General features: G+C 43.0%; 1 protein-coding gene across 6 annotated transcripts in view; it reads right to left on the reverse strand.

The window, feature by feature from the left end:
• Positions 1 to 11950, reverse strand: part of TCF4 (transcription factor 4) — a 413931-nt gene extending 401981 nt beyond the window's left edge. For 2 of the 6 annotated variants that reach the window (XM_029059033.2, XM_029059027.2), the window contains exons 1-3: positions 11362 to 11949; positions 9101 to 9192; positions 7422 to 7494 (exon numbers count right to left, since the gene is read on the reverse strand). In XM_029059033.2, coding sequence (XP_028914866.1) covers positions 7422 to 7494; positions 9101 to 9172 — 145 coding nt within the window. In that variant the 5' untranslated portion in view covers positions 9173 to 9192; positions 11362 to 11949. Of the gene's footprint in view, positions 1 to 7421; positions 7495 to 9100; positions 9193 to 10079; positions 10166 to 11361 lie in introns of those variants that run through there. The other 4 variants (XM_029059030.2, XM_029059032.2, XM_029059028.2 and 1 more) reach the window with 4 other exon arrangements.
• Positions 11951 to 21714: the final 9764 nt, after the last annotated feature.

Below are 21714 nucleotides of genomic sequence, written 5' to 3' on the forward strand. Positions count from 1 at the left end.
AGAATCTGACTCTGTCACTCCCTAGTCCCGTGCTCTGGTGAAATTTTCAAGTCCTGTCTTTAAGTTACAGGAATTAAGAAAATTCATAATATGACTATATCCGGTGAAAGTGGGCTTTTTTTTTCCACTAAATTTTCCAGAAGACATCCAACCTGGAGACATGGAGTAGGTCCAAATTAGCATCTAACCAGCTTTCAGTAAATTGATTAGTTAGCTACTACAAGTCCTGTAATATCAGTCAGTCCTTCCATCATATTTATTGAGCACTTACTGTGTGTAGAGCACGGTACTAAGCACTTGGGAGAGTACAACATAACACATTCCCTTGCCCACAATCAGTCTAGAGGGAGAGACAGACGTTAATATAGATAAATTACAGATATGTACAGACATGCTGTAAGGCCTTGCCCACTGTGTACAAATCAGGAAACACGCAAGAGCATGGCTCAGCATTTAACTTTCATATGAGGTGAAACATTATAGTAACAATTATTAATACCCAAGTCATTGGATTGAAAAGGAATCCACGAGTGCTTGAACCATTTCTTCTAGCTTGAAAATGTATATGTCAAGCATTAGCCAAACTCAAATGTTCAAAGCCAGGTTAAAAATGGCTAAAAAGAGGTCTGTAATGGAAATGCTGAAAGACCTTTAAGTGAAGTGGCACTAACAGGTGCTCCTATACTTCAGGGTCATAATTCAATCAAGCTTTTGTTGACGTCATCAGGTACAAAAAAAAGTTGAATTGTTTATGAACACCACCAAAACCCTTAAGATTAAATTACAGCCTTGATAGGCAATCATAGGTCTCGTTTTGTTATTTTTGATAACACAACACAGTTTAACAGTTGTCAGATGCGTTATCTGAATTGAACATGTGCAGATGGGGCAGTTGCATTGTGATACATCAATACTGCAATCCCAATTTTTATCATCTCAGAAAGAGAAGATCATATGAATGCTGTGGTTTTTTCCAACAACATCAAAGTCGGTACCAAAGGAATGGTTCCTGTCTATCCAAAAACTTACTTTACTTTCCAATGACCTTCACCTACTTAGTTCTACATCCTATTTGAGTAACTAAGTCAGAAATAACTTTAGAGGCAGAAAATAAATGCAATGAATATGTAAACTAAAAATGAAATGCCATGTACAACTTAACCTAAGTGATGCCTAAATATTTAAGGCATTTTAGCTAAATTTTTAAGGAAAATACTGGCATAAATAAGTAAAACACATTTCTTAAAATGTGCTGAATAAATACAGCAGCATGTGTGAAATGCTGTTTGCAAAACAGATCAATATAAGGGACAACCAACAATAGATTTCAATTAATAAACTGTATATAGTAATTACCACCAATGGCAGCCTAGAAAGTTATTCATTAAATGTGAATTGTTGCATAAAAATACAATAGCATTCACTAGAACAATGGTATTACTGAACCTTTAAATAAAATACCTTTTTGAACCCTTAAATCCATCGAGATAAACTGATTTTTAAACACACCTGTTGGCTTGACAAGGTGATCAATTGAGGCTTTGGAACTGAAGTAAGCATAACTTTCTCAACACGTGTCCTGTTTGGGTTTTTGGGTTTAGGACATATATTACATTTCATATATATACAGTTTGAAAAAGAGAAGTTTTGGTAGCCAATTTTAAGAATGTTTGTAATACTAATAATAATAGTACCGAGGCTAAAAAGTAGCCATGCAAAATATAGGGGAATATCGTCTTTTACAATAGCCGATTCCCACTCACCTCAAAAGAATGGCTATAACAATAATCAGGTATGTTGTAATCAAGTAAATTCTGCACCTTTTATGACAGATTTGACTTTCCCTTTGTGCCTGTTTATATATCTAACAAATCCACCATACATACAGGTTTGGTCGGGAACATCTTGGTTCAAGACTTGTAAACCGGAGCACCACACAAAGACACATGCTCTGCCTTATTAGGCAACTGAGGATCTGTTATCCTTGGCTTATGGGAACAGATCTAAACTGCATCATAATATTAAGTCCTTGAAAACAGAGGCCTGGGGCCTCCAGGACTTGAGTTAGATTCTAGGCCCATTTTACAAACTTCCCGGCAAAAAATGTAGTTAAATTTAGGATTAAATGTTTTATGTGTAAAGTTCACAAAATTACTTTGTTCATCATAGCAGATGAAAGAAAAAAAGGAATATTTTTAAGCTCAAAATGAAACCGTTTGCATGGTAGTCTTCATTGCTCTGTGACTCTAAACATTAAAGAGAGATTCAAGCAATCAACAGCATAAACTTTCTTTCCACAGCTCTAGGGTCTGTGCTTATGTGATTTAGCCACTCACCTGATACTTAAATGATTTACAGATTGCAATGACAGGGGAAGTATAATTTGCTGATGTTGCCAAAAATGTTCAGCAGTTGAGACTCAACAATTCTTGGGTCCCTATGATTGCTGCTTTTGAAGCACCGTATTTACCGGATTATCTAAGTACTGAATTTGGCACAAATTTGAATACTTCAGGTCTCTATATAGAGTAATATAATGGCAATACTCTAAAATTGAATGTTTTCAGATTAGCAGATAATTCCCAAGATCAAAACAAAAATTATGAGTACTCCCACTCCACTAGCAAATTTCAGAAGTATTTTAGCTTGTAACTGCTACCAAAAGTTTACGCTAAATATAATCCAAATATTCTTATCCTCTATGTTCACAATTCTTTTGCAACCCAGAAACTCAGCTACTTGTTTCAACTGTGCACCTCACCATTTCTTGGCAATGAAATTGTATTCTGCACATCGGTATTATCTTTATTGATTTTTAAAACTTCAGTCTCCAACAATAAATGGCTGCTCACCTTACATGTATTTTTAAAATTGAAATATAATACAAAGTGATACAAACTAAGTCGAAGTGGTAAAGGAATAGCATTTAGGCATTTTTAAATGAAAATTTTGTACTGAGACACTCTGAACCAAATCAAATACCAGATTTTATGATCACCTACTCGCTCAAAAGAACGTTTTATTCTAATTTAGGAGATTAGTATAACGCTAGTAACACTAGTATAAAGTGGCATATATTTATAGAAAAACGTCCTTAAGTGTTTGAGGAGTAATAAAGAACTATTAAGTACATTCTGGAACTGCCCAAGTAGGAAGTAAGTGATTCCGAATGCTGTAATATGAATGGATAAAATCATTTTGGGACAACAATACATCAAAGCAATGAGATGTACCTGTGAGATTAATAAACACAATATAATAATCAAGTAAAATAAAGCACTCCAACAAGGGCAGACTGTTGAATGGAAAAGGTCTTTATGGGTATAGAGAGGGGAGAGAAAAAACAAGGAGGAAGATGAGTAGGGAATGGGTGACTGAAAAGGAAGAGAGAAAAGATAGAAAGTTTCTGTTTCTCACCTATTATTATTAATTTACTTGAAACTTGCTCTACAACAGCAATGCTGTGTTTGTAAAAGCAGTGGTTCTTCTCATCAAGAAGTACAAATCCCTGTATAAAATATCTTTACTCCACTGGCGCGCACAAGCAAGCTTCCAATAACATGGATGGGAACTGCAATCACTGATCAAGTTCTGAATAAAATCTAATAATTATTTCATAACTATTTCACATTCTGTATTTAGTATTTTAATATAAGTTGTCTTAAAAAGTGCAAATGTCCTTTATATTAAGCTGATGGAAAAATAATTTGAAAAGTAAAGCTTTCACAATTAATCCAGCTACACTATTTTAAGTGTTGGCAATAAAAAGCTGTTCTTAATAGCATTTCCTTACATAATTTTGAGTAATTTTCAATCCAATTAGTAATGAGCAGTACACTGGGAATAACCCTTTAAATTCTTCAAACTGATAGTTATTTTCACTGATCCTTGTACATGGAAAGATTTTCCCCTCTACAAAAATGACAGAATAATCTATCCAAAGGTTGTAACTTGTTTCCTGCTCTTCTGTATTATTCAAGTACTCAGATGGTGGACAATATTTAACAGATGCCTAAAAATTTTGATAAAATTAAATAGTTTGGGCGAATAAGAGCACTCCTAACTTCTGGAAAAAAAACTGGGGTAGGAGAAAGAAGGAGACGGGCATTCGGTAACCATCATAAAATAGCTGGAAAGCTGAAATGTACCAGATGTGACCAAGTGACTAATCCAGCAAGTTCTTTAGTATCAACAATTTCAGCAGTCTATTCTATCCCACTCTAGGAACTGATTACCAAAGCTGATTGTCTTTCCTTTCCTTTCACAATACGAGGTAAAGTCACCACTTGCTAACCATTTTGGTTGAAGTAAAGAATCACAGCTCAAGTCCTCTCATCTCCTCAGAACTTACATATGGATGAATTTTACTGAGGCATCTCTTCATATATGTACCAAAGTTTCAATCAAATGGATACACGATATCCATCCCAGCTAGTATGAGACACGGTTGAGCAGGTACCGAATCGTTCTCTCAAGTCAACGTATAGGTGGAAAGGAGTTTAAGAAGTTTTCTCAAAAATTATTCCAGCGCATACCAATTCCTCCTGTTAAGGTCATAGAGCCTCAGAACCATCATGGCTGAATTGTTTTAGTGCTCTCTGCTGAACACCTGCAAACATCAAACAAAAACTGCTGGTCCTTTACTGGGTTGACAAAAGCCTTTCATGTGAAAAATGCTCCATGGGAATGTCAGGGCTGTAGCTCAGGTTACATTCCTTCCTCCCTTGCAGCCTCACCACTTCTTAAGGTGGAAACAGCAGCCATGTTTGTGAATTTAAAGATTAAAGGAAATATGGCACTACTTCATTTTCATTCACACACTGCAAATCACAATAGGGCATCATGTGTTCAAAGACCAAAAAGCTATTAGGTGACTTTAGGCATGAAAAAGTCCCAGTATTTTGAAAACTACAGTTAAGTTCCCCAAGCAAAGGACATTCCTCTTAAGTTTCAAGCCAACACATACATACACACACACACACACACACACACACACACACACACCATACACACAAATTAATAAATTGCAATACTTTGAAACATCTTAAAAAGCAGTGTCAAAGGGCCTTTTGAAAAGGAAATCATATACCTGGTCAAATATAACAGTGTCCCCATTAACAAAGGGATGGGCTCAATGTTTATCCATATTTTAAGTGAACTGATGAAAAAAAGTCCTTTATCATTTTGTGCCTGGAACTGTAAATCATTTTCTTCCAATATAACTTTTATTACACTCAAGTATATCTTTCTTGTAGTTGCAGGGGTAGACAGAGCTCTCTTCACTAAACCCCCATAGTATTATGGTCTGCATAATAACATAATAAATGTACAACACAGAGCAATGATAAAACATTACCATTACATTTTTCAAGTGATTTTTGTTTTCGAATCACAAAACAACAGTCTTCAAAACAAAGGGCATATACATGAATGTTTCTCAAAGTTATTTTAGAAATTATTGTATATTCACAGAGAAATGTGATATTATCCATATGGAAAATGAAGTCATCAATACAATACTTCCCCCAAAACTGTAAGTTATTCAACATAAGGTTCAAAACCTTCAGTTCATTCTCCTATTGATTTTGCCTATGCCCAATACCACTCAGTGTCATTTTCACGCATTTAATCAAAACCTACAATCTTCATCTTGTTTCCAGGTTAATAAAGTGTGAGTACCTGGAAAGCCACTTATACTTGCAATTCTATCGAAATTTCATGTTACTAGTTCACCTCTTAGCTCATTACAATATTTGTTTAAGAAAGAGTATCACTTTTACAGATATTGAACAATATCTGCAGTGGTGAAGGCATTCATTTCAAAATAGTTCATCCCTGGACATTTATGACAATAAACTACTTCAAGACTTAAATTGAAGACAATTGTTTACTAGTATAGCCATCTGAAAAATGACTATGGGACATAAAATCTCTGTATAAGCCTGAAACACTAAGTTGCCTAGAAGAAAAAAAAATAGTTCTATTTCTAAAACTCACAGCTAAAGGTGACGTGATAAATGACATTTTAAAATGTGATTTAAAAGATATGGAAATGTTGTTCAAAAATACTTCAAAATAATGTCAAAATAGAGCATTCATTCTCTATAAAGCTGACCATTAGTTTTTAAACTTAAAAATTATACATCATCAAGAAAGTGTTTGAAATTTGAGTTTGGAAACATAGATTTCATCTCATATTACACATACATACTGCATGCTATTTTTACAAAATCCATTTAGTCTTAACTGAAAAAGTTGCATTTTAAGACAAACAGCTAATTGGAAAAAATACATGTGCTTTTTTTTTTTTCCTTAAGAAGGGTTTCACAAAAGGGACAAAAGGGAGAGAGCAGGTCCTGCTCAAACCCTAAGTGGAAATAAAATCTGTGAAATCATATTCAATGACTACCAGGTATTTCCATTAATCGATATCTCAGAGCTAAAAGATGAGGCATTATTATTCAAATTTAAAGCAGTGTTCTGTATATGGCAGTGGCAGTACGTACAGTGTACTGTCATGCACAATTGCTAAAACATTGTAGCCATTTAACAGTAGGAGACACGACTGTGTCTTCACCTAAGGACAGCGTGCAACAATGTAAAATGTCTTTGAAAATTAAACTCAATGGAAGTAAAGAAATTTCAATTGATTTTCGCATTTTCATGCCTAATACGAGGTACACCCAAGCACTGAAATATGCCCACATTTCAAACTCCTCTTTAGATGCCCTACAATCATTGTACACAGATTCCTTTGTGAATTCTCTGGACTTTTTTCCACAAACAGGGAATCTTTATTTCTGAAATTTAGAAGTGGTTCATAATCTACCACCAAAGGTAGAAGGAAAAGCACTGGAGAACTATTAGAAAAAAGGAAAAAGCTTTAAGAACACTAATTTTTCAAAGAATAATTTACCCTTCACAGAGAACACAAGACAGTACAGTTTGTGTCTCACCAGGTAGCATTCATCTTCTGAATTAAGTCCTCCTTCCTATACAGGGATTACTATGATTTTTTTTAACGGCAGTGGACGATCAAAGAGCAGTGTCAGAAAATGCCTCTTTTTAATGAAAATATTAGACCCCCTAACTTGAACTCCAATTTTTATTTAACTTGCAATTCTCCTAATCAGGAACTCTCTCTCTCTCTCTTTCTCTCTCATCATTAGCTACTCTATGTTCCAGTGATGGATTTCTCCCTCTTTTCTTAACCACACCAGTGTAAAATAAAATGAAATTTTGCAAACGATGATATTTTCTGGAAACCCACCAAGCTGGTGGACAATGAAAAAATTCATACCATTCTTGAAAAAAATTAAAAGATTCTGCTTCAGAGCAGTTAACAGACTCACCAATATATTACAAGTGGATAAACAGCCAAGAGCATTTTAACTAAAACACTAAGCAAAAAATGTACATACTTGAGCCAGTAAAATGTCCACTTGCCAAAGAAGTTGGTCCATTTTTCCCACTGCTCACAGGAGGTGAAAACATCTAAAAGAAACAAAGAAACATTACTGCTGGAAAAAGGGCATTTTTAATGTTCAGAGGTAGCCAAAAGTTCCTTCGCATTCTTTACAAATTACTCAGAGGCTATATAAAGGGTTTATTTAATATGAAACATCACCGTCCAACTCAAGCCTAAAACTGGTACCGAGATTCTTATTCTCCTCCCTCCACCTCCCACCCCCACCGGCCCTTTCTTTAATCTTAATTAGGTTCAATAGATTCCTAGACAATATTACTAACGTTTTCAAAAACCACAGCCCCCGTAATTTTATCAAGATCCTGGTTTGGAGACCACCGTCTCCCCCTCCCCCCCAAAAAAAACCTAGAATTTTTGGATACAAAGGAAAAGAAAAGTTGCTTGTTTTTATTTTTAAAACCTTGGCCATAAAGGTGGCAATGTCCATTTCCACTCCGTATAGGATTAGTCGGTCATATATGAACCCAAATCAAAATAATGCAGGGCCACCTGCACTAAATTCTCATTTCGTTTCGAACATGAGAGCAATTTGAAGCAAGACACTCTCTCTCTGTCTCTCTCTCTCTCCTCTCTCTCTCCTCTCTCTCTCTCTCCAGCATTTATTTCGACCCTAATTGGTTTCCCTCTTCTTCGACGTGTCTAGTGGATAATACGCACCTTCCCTGAGTCAGAGCCTGCAAAAAGCGAGGAAACAAATGGGAAAAAAAAAAAAAGTGCAACAAGCAAAGAGGGGGCTGCAAAGCTGCCTCAGGCTACATTTCCTGGCCAAACTTCCGAAAGCCATTTCTCCAAAGGAAGGTCTTGAGTAAGAGCAGCAGCAGCAGCAGCAGAACAGCCAGAAGTAGCCCTATTTTAGACCAGGTGGCTTGGGTTTTCTCTGTTCATTTTGATTTTCATTTTTTTCCCCCTTTTGTTTTGCAAATGCATCTTACACCAAACTCACAGTCATTAAAAATGAATCAATGCTGGCGTCCTAAGGGTTGGGTTAGGGGAGGGGGCAGTGAGGTGGGACAGGGATGGGGATAAGGTGGTAAAACTCGACAAGTGCACCTCTGTGTCTCAGGAGTAGGGCACACTTTAAAGGGAACTCAGAAGTAATTTCGGATAAAGATCCACAGCTCCATCTTAGAGATGCCAGAGACGGACCCAGGACTGGAGGTCCAGTTGGTACATCAGTGGAAAACTTAAAGGGGGAAGACAGAGGGATTTACTTCCAATATCAATTTCCCCCCCCCAAAAAAAATCCACTGGGATGGACTGAAAAGTAGCATAAAAAGTACTTCGGTCACCAGGTATGTCTTAGGTTTGGTGGTGGAAGGGCTCTTTGGGGGAGATGGGGGTAATTCTTTTGTGGGTGGAAAAGAGGAGCATTGTTTTCTTTCTTTCGACCTCCAGGGCATATAATTGGGACTATGAAAAACCAGCATCTTCCATCACACCCAAGAAACATAGTTAAAGTATCTTGTTAAAAAAAGTGCCTATTTCCCATGGATTGAGCCGATTAAAATTTACCCGGGTACTTCAGGTTATAGTTTGTTTGTCTATAGCTAGAAGTGGTTTTTTTTTCTTTTTTTTTTTTTACAGCTGTTGTTAGTTTCCACCGTTCTTTCTTACCGCACTGAAATCCAGTAAATCACTCAGCTCTTTGTCCGTCCCTAAGGCAGCCATTCGCTGTTGGTGATGCATTTTAGCAAAATCACACAAACCTAGAAACATGGAAATAACCGCAATCAGAAACCCAGTCCCGATCCTTAGAGGAAACACAGTCGGATTTTTGGAGACTGGGGAGGGGGAGGATGAAAGGGGGGGGAGGAGAGCTGGGGGAAGGGGGGGGGGGTTAAAAAAAAAGATGGAGAGGGTAGCAGTAGCAAAAAATAAAAAATAAATAAGCGATATTGCATGTCCAATGAGACGGTCAAAACTGGTAACATCCGCTCAAAACCCAAATCCAAAAAAAAAAATTGGAGAAAAAGCTGCTCTCAGCGCATCATTTATGCAACAGGAGGGTAGAGCAAGGAATGAATGGATCTCAGAGAAAAGAGAAACTACTCAGCAAACGATCCCATCCCAACTTTCCCCCCGCACACACAACAGTCCCCCTCTACACACCCACACACACACAATTACACACCTCCTCCCCACCCCCCCTTACACACACACACAAACACACACTTCTCTCCCTGCAAAGTAGCTCCCAGAAAATCAAGGATGCGACTTTCGAGAGCGAAATTTCGCTCATGGGGCTGAAGCTGGAGTGGGGGAGTCGGCCCTTGCACAGATCCCTAATCTGGGGGAGGATTTTCAAAAGAAAGAAAGAAAAAGAAAAGTCAGGTCCTGGGCAAAGTAGCTAGTTTCTTCAGATGGGGGGGGGGGAAGGGGAGGAAAGGGGGGGAGGGAGATGCCTCTTGGTGGAGCAGAAATGAGATCGGAGGGGGAAAAAACACACACACACACAACCAAAAAACAAGGAAAGAAAGGGGGAAAAAAGCCAGCCGCGTGGATCCGGAGCTTGGAGTCCCAGGGCCCGGCTTCCACAATGCGCTGCACCATCAGCCACGACCCAAAGAGGCCCAAAGCCAGGGCAGGTACCTACCGCCCGACAGGGAGATGGGGCTGTCCTTCCAATAACAGCTCGGACCCCGGCTTCATTTCTAATCACTGCATTCACAAAACACACTCCACCACCATCACCACCATCACCTCCTCCCCTCTTCCCCCTCCTCCTCTTCCTTCTCCTCCTCCTTTTGGTCCTCCTCCTCTTCTTCTTCCTCCTCCACCAGGACTCTTCCTCCCACCACCAGCCCTCCTCCAAGCTGCAGAGACTTCAGGCAGAGATCTCTGACTTCTCCCCCACCAAACTCTCTTCCCTTTGGGGAAGAAAAAGGGGGGGGGGAGGCAGAGAGAACTGCAAGTTCAGCAAAGAAAGCAGAAAAGGGGGGCTGGAAAAGGGGAGACACGAGGGGGGCCTTTTTTCTCTAAGTCGGTTTGGTTGCATTTCTTTAAAAAAAAAAATCATAACACCTCCTCCCCCACTCTCCTTGCCCTCCCACCCCCAAGCATAAATTTTAGGGGTACCTATTTTCCTGAGACCTGGAGTTAACTAGAGGACCATCTGCAGTTCAATCATCGCCGGTTTCTTCCCACGGAAGCACTTTTAAATGTATTAATAGTTTAATTTTTTTTTCTCCCCTTTCGCACACAGATACACACACAGAGTCACACGCCAGAGCAAGTTTATACTACGCTGCAAATGCACGTGATGCAAAAAAAAAAAGACTATGCCACGAGAAACATTATTATTTCCTTCCACAATATCAGCCACTTCATACTGAGTTTTGGAGGTTTATCGTTTTCTTTCTTGTTTAGTCTGACCCTAAATGGCAGGTACTTCAAAAAAAAAAAAAACACAAAAAAGTCTTCGAAGGCATTGCTGCAAACTTCACAATCAAGCATGATCGGGTTGCTTTTTTTTAATTATTTATTTAACACTCCAGTTTCTGGAAACGTTCTGTTCCCTTTCCCCAGAGTGATTGATTTTAATTCAACGTTTACGGACACAGGCCCCATTTACTTAAACCCACTAACATCGCGTCACTCTTCGGAATAAAACAGTTTCAAAATGATCGAGCTTCATTCTACAGGAGCGTCAATAAAGTATATGTAACATATCCCGCCGTTACAACGTGTCCAAGTAAATATGCAGTTTCCTAAATCTGCAAGTAGACACTGTACGGCACGCACATACTTTCCCCCCCCCACCTCGCAATTACTTGCACGAGTTGCTTCTTTTGTGTTAATTACAAGACGGTATCAACATTTAAGAAATCGAGAAAAAGATTAAAACAGTTCACTCTGACAGCAAATTGTAACTTTACCTTAAATGGTCACAAAAAAAGGCTCACAATATTCCAAGGAAAGAGACTTTAAAAAAAAAAAAGAGGCAAAAAGATCTTCTGCGAGTGCTTATTATCTCACATGTGTGTCCCCCAAAAAGTACTTTAACTGGCACTCAGTCCTGCTCCAGGGATATTCCACAGCTTAGAAAATCATGCACCTGGCTGTGATTTTCTGCATTTTCCACCACAAGCAACTGCCCCCCAGTTCCCTCCCCAAGGGGGGGAGGCGAAAGACCAAAATCCGATAACTTTTTCTCCCTTTCTCCTGATTTTCCAAAAAAAAAAAAATCCAAAGCAGGAGAGCTAATTTTGTCCTCCACTCTTGTTGGCTGGTGGGTGGTGTGGTTGTTTTTGGTTGGGGTGTTTTTTGTTTTCTTCTCCTCTGCTCAAGTCTTAAACTTATTCCAAGTTTAGAGATTTTTCATCATCATCATCATCATCATTGACTCCCCCGTGGAGTCACATTGATAATAATAGGTTTCCCTGCAAGCTACATTGTAATCCATTCACATCCGGGCACTGCGGGCTTTCTAAAGAGAAAGCGCTGCTGCTGCCGCTGCTCTTCCAGACAATGACTGGGGAGGGGAGGGAGAAAGAAGAGGAGGAGGAGGAGGGATGGATGGCGAACCATAGAGCGCTAAACGCTGTGGCTAGAGAGTCGCCCAACATGGCGTCCCATCACTAGGCCCCTCCCCATCCAGGGAGGGGACATGTCTGCCCTCGGCCTGGTGGCTCAGGGCCACTAATCCTCTTGGTGTTCCTTAAGCCCTTCCTAGGTGCAGCACACTGTTCATACAGGGTCACATGCAGGGTCATCAACTGGGGCTCCCACGCTTCCCATTTTCCAGAGGAGGGGACTGAGGCCCAGAGGAAGGGAAGTGACTGGCCCAGGGTCACAGAGCAGGATTTATTAAGCCCTTACTATACTCATAATGCAAATGTAGCTGATTCTTAAGGCCTTCCTAGGTGCAGCACACTGTTGTCAGCGCTGGGGGACAGGCAGGGTCATCAGCTGGGGCTCCCACGCTTCCCATTTTCCAGAGGAGGGGACTGAGGCCCAGAGGAAGGGAAGTGACTGGGCCAGGGTCACAGAGCAGGATTTATTGAGCACTTACTATGATAATGATGATAATGTGGGTGATTCTTAAGCCCTTCCTAGGTGCAGCACACTATTCATACAGGGTCACATGCAGGGTCATCAGCTAGGGTTCCCAGTCTTCCCATTTACCAGAGGAGGGGACTGAGGCCCAGAGGAAGGGAAGTGACTGGCCCAGGGTCACAGAGCAGGATTTTTTGAGCCCTTACTATAATCATAATGCAAATGTAGGTGATTCTTAAGGCCTTCCTAGGTGCAGAACACTGTTGTCAGCGCTGGGGGACATGCAGGGTCATCAGCTGGGGCTCCCACGCTTCCCATTTTCCAGAGGAGGGGACTGAGGCCCAGAGGAAGGGAAGTGACTGGCCCAGGGTCACAGAGCAGGATTTATTAAGCCCTTACTATAATCATAATGCAAATGTAGGTGATTCTTAAGGCCTTCCTAGGTGCAGCACACTGTTGTCAGCGCTGGGGGACAGGCAGGGTCATCAGCTGGGGCTCCCACGCTTCCCATTTTCCAGAGGAGGGGACTGAGGCCCAGAGGAAGGGAAGTGACTGGCCCAGGGTCACAGAGCAGGATTTATTAAGCCCTTACTATAATCATAATGCAAATGTAGGTGATTCTTAAGGCCTTCCTAGGTGCAGCACACTGTTCATACAGGGTCACATGCAGGGTCATCAGCTGGGGTTCCCAGTCTTCCCATTTTCCAGAGGAGGGGACTGAGGTCCAGAGGAAGGGAAGTGACTGGCCCAGGGTCACAGAGCAGGATTTATTGAGCCCTTACTATAATAATAATGCAAATGTGGATGATTCTTAAGGCCTTCCTATGTGCAGAACGCTGTTGTCAGCGCTGGGGGACATGCAGGGTCATCAGCTGGGGCTCCCAGTCTTCCCATTTTCCAGAGGAGGGGACTGAGGCCCAGAGGAAGGGAAGTGACTGGCCCAGGGTCACAGAGCAGGATTTATTGAGCCCTTACTATAATAATAATGCAAATGTGGATGATTCTTAAGGCCTTCCTATGTGCAGAACACTGTTGTCAGCGCTGGGGGACATGCAGGGTCATCAGCTGGGGCTCCCAGTCTTCCCATTTTCCAGAGGAGGGGACTGAGGCCCAGAGGAAGGGAAGTGACTGGCCCAGGGTCACAGAGCAGGATTTATTGAGCCCTTACTATAATCATAATGCAAATGTAGGTGATTCTTAAGGCCTTCCTAGGTGCAGCACACTGTTGTCAGCGCTGGGGGACAGGCAGGGTCATCAGCTGGGGCTCCCAGTCTTCCCATTTTCCAGAGGAGGGTACTGAGGCCCAGAGGAAGGAAAGTGACTGGCCCAGGGTCACAGAGCAGGATTTATTGAGCACTTACTATAATAATGATGATAATGTGGGTGATTCTTAAGCCCTTCCTAGGTGCAGAACACTGTTCATACAGGGTCACATGCAGGGTCATCAGTTGGGGCTCCCAGGCTTCCCATTTTCCAGAGGAGGGGACTGAGGCCCAGAGGAAGGGAAGTGACTGGCCCAGGGTCACAGAGCAGGATTTATTGAGCCCTTACTATAATCATAATGCAAATGTGGATGATTCTTAAGGCCTTCCTATGTGCAGAACACTTTTGTCAGCGCTGGGGGACATGCAGGGTCATCAGCTGGGGCTCCCAGTCTTCCCATTTTCCAGAGGAGGGGACTGAGGCCCAGAGGAAGGGAAGTGACTTGCCCAGGGTCACAGAGCAGGATTTATTAAGCCCTTACTATAATAATAATGCAAATGTAGGTGATTCTTAAGGCCTTCCTAGGTGCAGCACACTGTTGTCAGCGCTGGGGGACAGGCAGGGTCATCAGCTGGGGCTCCCACGCTTCCCATTTTCCAGAGGAGGGGACTGAGGCCCAGAGGAAGGGAAGTGACTGGCCCAGGGTCACAGAGCAGGATTTATTGAGCACTTACTATAATAATGATGATAATGTGGGTGATTCTTAAGCCCTTCCTAGGTGCAGCACACTGTTCATACAGGATCACATACAGGGTCATCAGCTGGGGCTCCCAGTCTTCCCATTTTCCAGAGGAGGGGACTGAGGCCCAGAGGAAGGAAAGTGACTGGCCCAGGGTCACAGAGCAGGATTTATTGAGCACTTACTATAATAATGATGATAATGTGGGTGATTCTTAAGCCCTTCCTAGGTGCAGCATACTGTTCATACAGGGTCACATGCAGGGTCATCAGCTGGGGCTCCCAGTCTTCCCATTTTCCAGAGGAGGGGACTGAGGCCCAGAGGAAGGGTAGTGACTGGCCCAAGGTCACAGAGCAGGATTTATTGAGCCCTTACTATAATAATAATGCAAATTTAGATGATTCTTAAGGCCTTCTTATGGGCAGCACACTGTTGTCAGCGCTGGGGGACATGCAGGGTCATCAGCTGGGGCTCCCAGTCTTCCCATTTTCCAGAGGAGGGGACTGAGGCCCAGAGGAAGGGAAGTGACTTGCCCAGGGTCACAGAGCAGGATTTATTGAGCACTTACTGTAATATTAATGATAATGCGGGTGTTTGTTAAGCGCTTCCTATGTGCAGAGCACTGTTCTCAGCCCTGGGGGACATACAGGGTCATCAGGTGGTCCCACGTGGGGCTACCAGTCTTCCTCCCCCTTTTCCAGAGGAGGGGACTGAGGCCCAGAGAAATGAAGTGACTTACCCAAGGTCACAGAGCAGACCAGGATTTATTGAGTGCTTACTATAATAATAAGGTTGGTATTTATTAAGCGCTTCCTAGGTGCAGAGCACTGTTGTCAGCGCTGGGGGACATACAGGGCCATCAGGTGGCCCCACATGGGGCTCCCAGTCTTCCTCCTCCTGTTCCAGATGAGGGAACTGAGGCCCAGAGAAGGGAAGTGACTTGCCCAGGGTCACGGAGCTGGATTTATTGAGCGCTTACTATAATAATAATGATAATGTGGGTGTTGGTTAAGCGCTTCCTAGGTGCAGAGCACTGTTCTCAGCCCTGGGGGACATACAGGGTCATCAGGTGGTCTTACATGGGGCTCCCAATCTTCCTCCCCATTTTCCAGATGAAGGAACTGAGGCCCAGAGAAGGGAAGTGACTTGCCCAGGGTCACAGAGCTGGATTTATTGAGCGCTTACTATAATAATAATGATAATGTGGGTGTTGGTTAAGCGCTTCCTAGGTGCAGAGCACGGTTCTCAGCACTGGGGGACATACAGGGTCATCAGCTGGGACTCCCAGTCTTCCCATTTTCCAGATGAGGGGACTGAGGCCCAGAGAAGGGAAGTGACTGGCCCAGGGTCACAGAGCAGGATTTATTGAGCGCCTATTATAATAATGATGATAATAATAATGTGGGTATTTAAGCACTTCCTGTGCTCAGTGCTGGGGGAGATACAGGGTTTTCAGGTGATACCACGTGGGGCTCACTGTCTTCCTACCCATTTTCCAGATGAGGGGACTGAGGGCCAGAGGAAAGGAAGTGACTTGCCCAAGGTCACAGAGCAGGATTTATTGAGCCCTTACTATAATAATGATAATGTTGGTGTTTGTTAAGGGCTTTGTATGTGGAGAGCACTGTTCTCAGAGCTGGGGGAAATAGAGGGTCATCAGGTCTGTCTTCCTCCCCATTTTCCAGATGAGGGGCCTGAGGCCTGAGGCCCAGAGAAAGGAAGTGACTTGCCCAACATCACAGAGCAGGATTTATTGAGCGCTTACTATAATAATAATGATAATGTTGGTGTTTGTTAAGTGCTTCCTACGTGCAGAGCACAGTTCTCAGAGCTGGGAGAGATACAGGGTCATCAGGCGGTCCCACGTGGGGCTCACCATCTTCCTCCCCATTTTCCAGATGAGGGAACTGAGGCCCCGAGAAGTTAAGTGACTTTGAGGCCTTTAGGGCAGCAGGGCAACCCCGATTCAACTGTGGGCCCATTGTTGGGCAGGGATGGTCCCTGGCTGTTGCCCCATTGTCCATTCCAAGCGCTCAGGACATTGTTCTGCACATCCCAGCTCTGCTACTTGTCAGCTGTGTGACTGGGGGCAAGTCACTGCACTTCTCTGGGCCTCAGTTCCCTTATCTGGAAAATGGGGATGAAGACTGTGAGCCTCACATGGGACCACCTATTGACCCTGTATCTACCCCAGTGCTTAGAACAGTGCTCTGCACATAGTAAGTACTTTAAAAATACCAACATTATTATTATTATAGTAAGCGCTCAATAAATCCTTGTCTGCTCTGTGACCCTGGGCAAGTCACTTAACTGCTCTGTGCCTCAGTTCCCTCATCTGTAAAAATGGGGATTAAAAAATGTGAGCCCCACATGGACCACCTGATGACCCTGTATCTGCCCCAGGGCTGAGAACAGTGCTCTGCACATAGTAAGTGCTTAACAAATACCAACCTTATTAATATTATAGTAAGCGCTCAATAAATCCTGGTCTGCTCTGGGACCTTGGGCAAGTCACTTCACTTCTCTGTGCCTCAGTTCCCTCAACTGTAAAAATGGGGACTAAAAAATGTGGGACAATCTGATTACCCTGTATCTACCCCAGTGCTTAGAACAGTGCTCTGCATGTAGTAAGCGCTTAACAAAATTATTACTATTCATTTATTCATTCAATAGTATTTATTGAGCGTTTACTATGTGCACAGCACTGGACTAAGCGCTTGGAATGGACAAATCGGCAACAGATAGAGACCATCCCTGCCCAACGATGGGCTCGTGAACCACTTCAATTCCCACCTTCCTTCTCTTCCCTCTCCCCGTCCTAGAAGAGAGGCAGCACGGCCTAGTGGCCAGCGCAAGGGCTTGGGGGTCAGAGGTCAGTCACACCTCTGCTGGGGGACCTGGGGAGAGCCACTTAACTTCTCTGGGCCTCAGGCCCCTCTTCTGTAAAATGGGGGATGCCTTCATTCAGTCGGATTTATTGAGCGCTTACTATGTGCAGAGCACTGTACTAAGCAATTGGAGTGTACAGTTCGACAACAGAGAGAGACAATCCCTGCCCAACAATGGGCTCACAGTCTAAAAGGAGAAGCAGCGTGGTAGAGTGGAAAGCTGGGTGACTGGGGGCAAGTCACTTTAACTTCTCTAGGCCTCAGTTACCTCATCTGTAAAATGGGGATTAGGACTGTGAGCCCCACGTGGGACAACCTGATCACCTGGTATCTCCCCCAGCGCTTAGAACAGTGTTTTGCACATAGTAAGCCCTTAACAAATGCCATTATTATTATTAAACAGAGAAGCAGCATGGCTTAGTGGCAAAAGCCCAGGCTTGGGAGTCAAGGTGGTGGGTTCTGATCCCGGCTCCGCCACTTGTCAGCTGGGTGACTGTGGGTGAGTAACTTCACTCTCTGGGCCTCAGTTCCCTCATCTGTAAAATGGGAGGTGAAGACTGTGAGCCCCACATGGGATAAGCTTGTGTCTACCCCAGCACTTAGAAAAGTGCTTGGCACATAGTAAGTGCTTAACAAATACCAAGATTTTATTTAAACTAGGGAGACAGACAACAAAACAAGTAGTCAGGCATCAGTGCCATCAACAAAAATAGAATCATAGATATATATATACACATATATATATATACACATCATTAATAAACTAGAGTAATAATATATACAAATATACGCAAGTGCTGTGAAGAGGGGAAGGGTGAAGGGCAGAGGGTGGGAGAAGGGGGAATGGGGAGGGGAGGAGGAGCAGAGGGAAAGGGAAAACTCCGTCCGGGAAGGCCTCCTGGAGGAGGTGAGCTCTCAGTAGGGCTCTGAAGAGGGATTGCGAGTGTGAGCCCCATGCAGGACGGGGACAGCGTCCAACCCGATTATCTTGTATCTGTCTTGTAACTGGTTGTGGGCAGAAGGAAACATTTTAAGGATTCTCTGCAGCATTCATTCAGTAGTGCTTACTATGTGGAGAGCACTGTACTAAGCGCTTGGAATGTACAGTTTGGCAACAGATAGAGACAATCCCTGACCAATGACGGGCTCACAGTCTAAAAGGGGGAGACAGACAACAAAACAAGTAGTCAGGCAACGGTACCATCAAGATGAATAGAATCATAGATATATATGCATCATTAATAAAGTATAGCATTGCTCATTGGAAAGAGCACAGGCTTGGGAGTCGGAGGTCATGGGTTCAAATCCTGGCTCTGCCACTTGTCAGCTGTGTGACTGTGGGCAACTCACTTCACTTCTCTGGGCCTCAGTTATCTCATCTGTAAAATGGGGATTAACTGTGAGCCCCACGAGGTACAACCTGATTACCCTATATCCACCCCAGCGCTTAGAACAGTGCTCTGAACATAGTAAGCGCTTAACAAATACCAACGTTATCATCATTATTAAGTAGAGTAATAAATAATAGATACAAATATACCCAAGTGCTGTGGGGAGAGGAAGGGGGTAGAGCAGAGGGAGTAGTAAGTGAAGCGCTTACTATGTGCCAAGCACTGTTCTAAGCACTGGGGGAGATACAAGGTAATGAGATTGTCCCACGTGAGACTCACAGTCTTAATCCCCATTTTACAGATGAGGTAACTCAGGCACAGAGAAGTTAAGTGACCTGCCCAAAGTCACACAGCTGCTAAGTAGCAGAGCTGGGATTAGAACCCATGACATCCAACTCCCAAGGCCGTGCTCTTTCCACTAAGCCACGGAAAGAGACCGGGCTTGGGAGTCAGAGGTCATGGGTTCGAATGCCCCCTCTGCCATTTGTCAGCTGTGTGACCGTGGGCAGCTTAAGTCACTTAACTTCTCTGGGTCTCAGTGACCTCATCTATAAAATGGGGATTAAGACCGTGAGCTTCATGTGGGACAATCTGATGACCCTGTATCTCCCCCAGCGCTTAGAACAGTGCTCTGCACATAGTAAACGCTTAACAAATACCAACATTATAAAATACCAACATTATTACATAGCAAGCACTTGACAAACACCATAATTATTATTCTTTACTATGAGTCTGTCCTAGTCCCCTGGGGACTGAGGCACTCCTGGAAAACTAGGGTGCACTGCCCTGCAGGTGAGAAACTAAACTTAATAATGTTGGTATTTGTTAAGGGCTTACTATGTGTACAGCACTGTTCTAAGCGCCGGGGGAGCTCAGGTTGTCCCATGTGAGGCTCACAGTTAATCCCCATTTTACAGATGAGGGAACTGAGGTGCAGAAAAGCAAAGTGACTTGCCCAAAGTTACCAGCTGACAAGTGGCAGAGCCAGGATTTGAACCCATGACCTCTGACTCCCAAGCCTGGGCTCTTTCCACTGAGCCATGCTGCTTCTCTGAGAACTTGAGGATGGCAGGGCCTCTCTGCATTCAGACCTTCCTAACACTGAAACTTGGTAGGCGGAGTCGCTTCAGCCTTGGAGACAAGCGTTTTTCATTTGTTTGTTTGTTTGTTGGGTTTTTTTTTGTTTTTGTTTTCTTTTTATGGGACTTGTGTTTACTGTGTTTACCGAACCACCGGGATAGACACAACATAATCAGGTTGGACACAGTCCCTGACCACATGGGACTCAATCTAAATTGGAGGGATGAGGATTTAATCTTCATTTAAGAGATAAGGTAACCACGACACAGAGAGGTTAATTGATGGCCCAAGGTCGGAAGAATAGGGCGTAACCACTAGAGTGGTTTAGGTATGTTAATCACATTTTTTGAGTTCCCGCTGTGTGCAGAACACTATATTAGGCACTTAAGAAAGAACAATAGCTAGAAGACACATTGCCCGCACCTGTAAGAGCAAACGCCCATTATTCTTTCTTTAAGGCTCTGATTTTAAGCCTTTGGAACTGGTTGGGGCCGAAGGAAACAGTTTAAGGATTTTCTACGATATTTATTGAGGGTTCCTTGTTTGCAGAGGACTGCACTCTATACTTTGGAGATTACTCTTAGAGCCAAAGAAAATGTTTGTCCTCAAGGAGCTTATCACTTAGTGGAAGAAAGACAAACACACTTCAGCGTGGCTCAATGGAAAGGGCCCTGGCTTGGGAGTCAGAGGTCGTGGGTTCGAAACCCCACTCTGCTGCTTGTCAGCTGTGTGACTGTGGGCAAGTCACTTCACTTCTCTGGGCTTCAGTGACCTCATCTGTAAAACGGGGATGAAGACTGTGAGCCTCATGTGGGACAACCTGATTACCCTGTATCTACCCCAGCATTTAGAACAGTGCTCTGCACGCTTAGCAAATACCAACTTTTTTTTTAAGCATAACAAATCACAGAAAGAGGTGAGACAGCCTATCCGAAAAGTTCTGTCCAAAACAGAATCTTGGATTATGAGTACGATGATCTGATTAGATTGTAAGGTAGATTATGAGATAAAACTGTGAGCCCCCATGTGTGAGAGGGACTGTTTCCTATTTGATTATCTTGCATCTAACCCAGCAGTTAATTCAGTGCTTGGCACACATACTAAGTGCTTAACAAATGCCGTCATTAGTAGTAATAATAATAATAATGATAATGGTACTTGTTAAGCACTTACTATGTGCCAAGCACTGGGGTAGATATGAGGTGATCAGGCTGTCCCACGTGGGGCTCAGAGTCTTAATTCCCATTTTCCAGATGAGGGAACTGAGGCACAGAGAAGTTAAGTGACCTGCCCAGAGTCACACAGCTGACAAATGGCGGCTTGTATCTGTTGCCAAATTGTACATTCCAAGTGCTTAGAACAGTGCTCTGCACACCATAAGCGCTCAATAAATGCGATTGAATGAATGGCAGAGCCGGGATTAGAACCCACAACCTCTGACTCCCAAGCCCATGCTCTTTCCACTAAGCCACACTGCTTCTCGTAGGAATAGTAGTAGAAATACTGAATAAGCTGCTAGAGAACCCAAACTATGTCATGTATATTTGAAGTGTAGCACTTTGGACCTTGTAGATTCCAAAAATGAATAATGAAAAGGAAGAGCTCCCGCTCCCCAGGAGATTAGAATAACTTTAGTGTCTGTCCAACTAAAGCAACTGTCCTAAAGTCTTGTGGCCAGTTCCTCCCCATCTGTAACAAAAATAATGGTATTTGTTAAGCACTTACTATACTGTACTGTACAGTACTGTACTGTACAGTGCTGTATTACAGCACTGTAATAGCAAGGAGGGATTGGTAAGAGCCACCAACCCCCAACCCAGAAGCAGCGTGGCTCAGTGGAAAGAGCACGGGCTCTGGAGTCATAGGTCATGGGTTCGAATCCTGGCTCGGCCACTTGTCAGCTGTGTGACTTTGGGCAAGCCACTTAAC

This window comes from Ornithorhynchus anatinus, chromosome 3 (assembly GCF_004115215.2).
Source record: "Ornithorhynchus anatinus isolate Pmale09 chromosome 3, mOrnAna1.pri.v4, whole genome shotgun sequence".
Lineage (NCBI taxonomy): Eukaryota > Metazoa > Chordata > Mammalia > Monotremata > Ornithorhynchidae > Ornithorhynchus > Ornithorhynchus anatinus.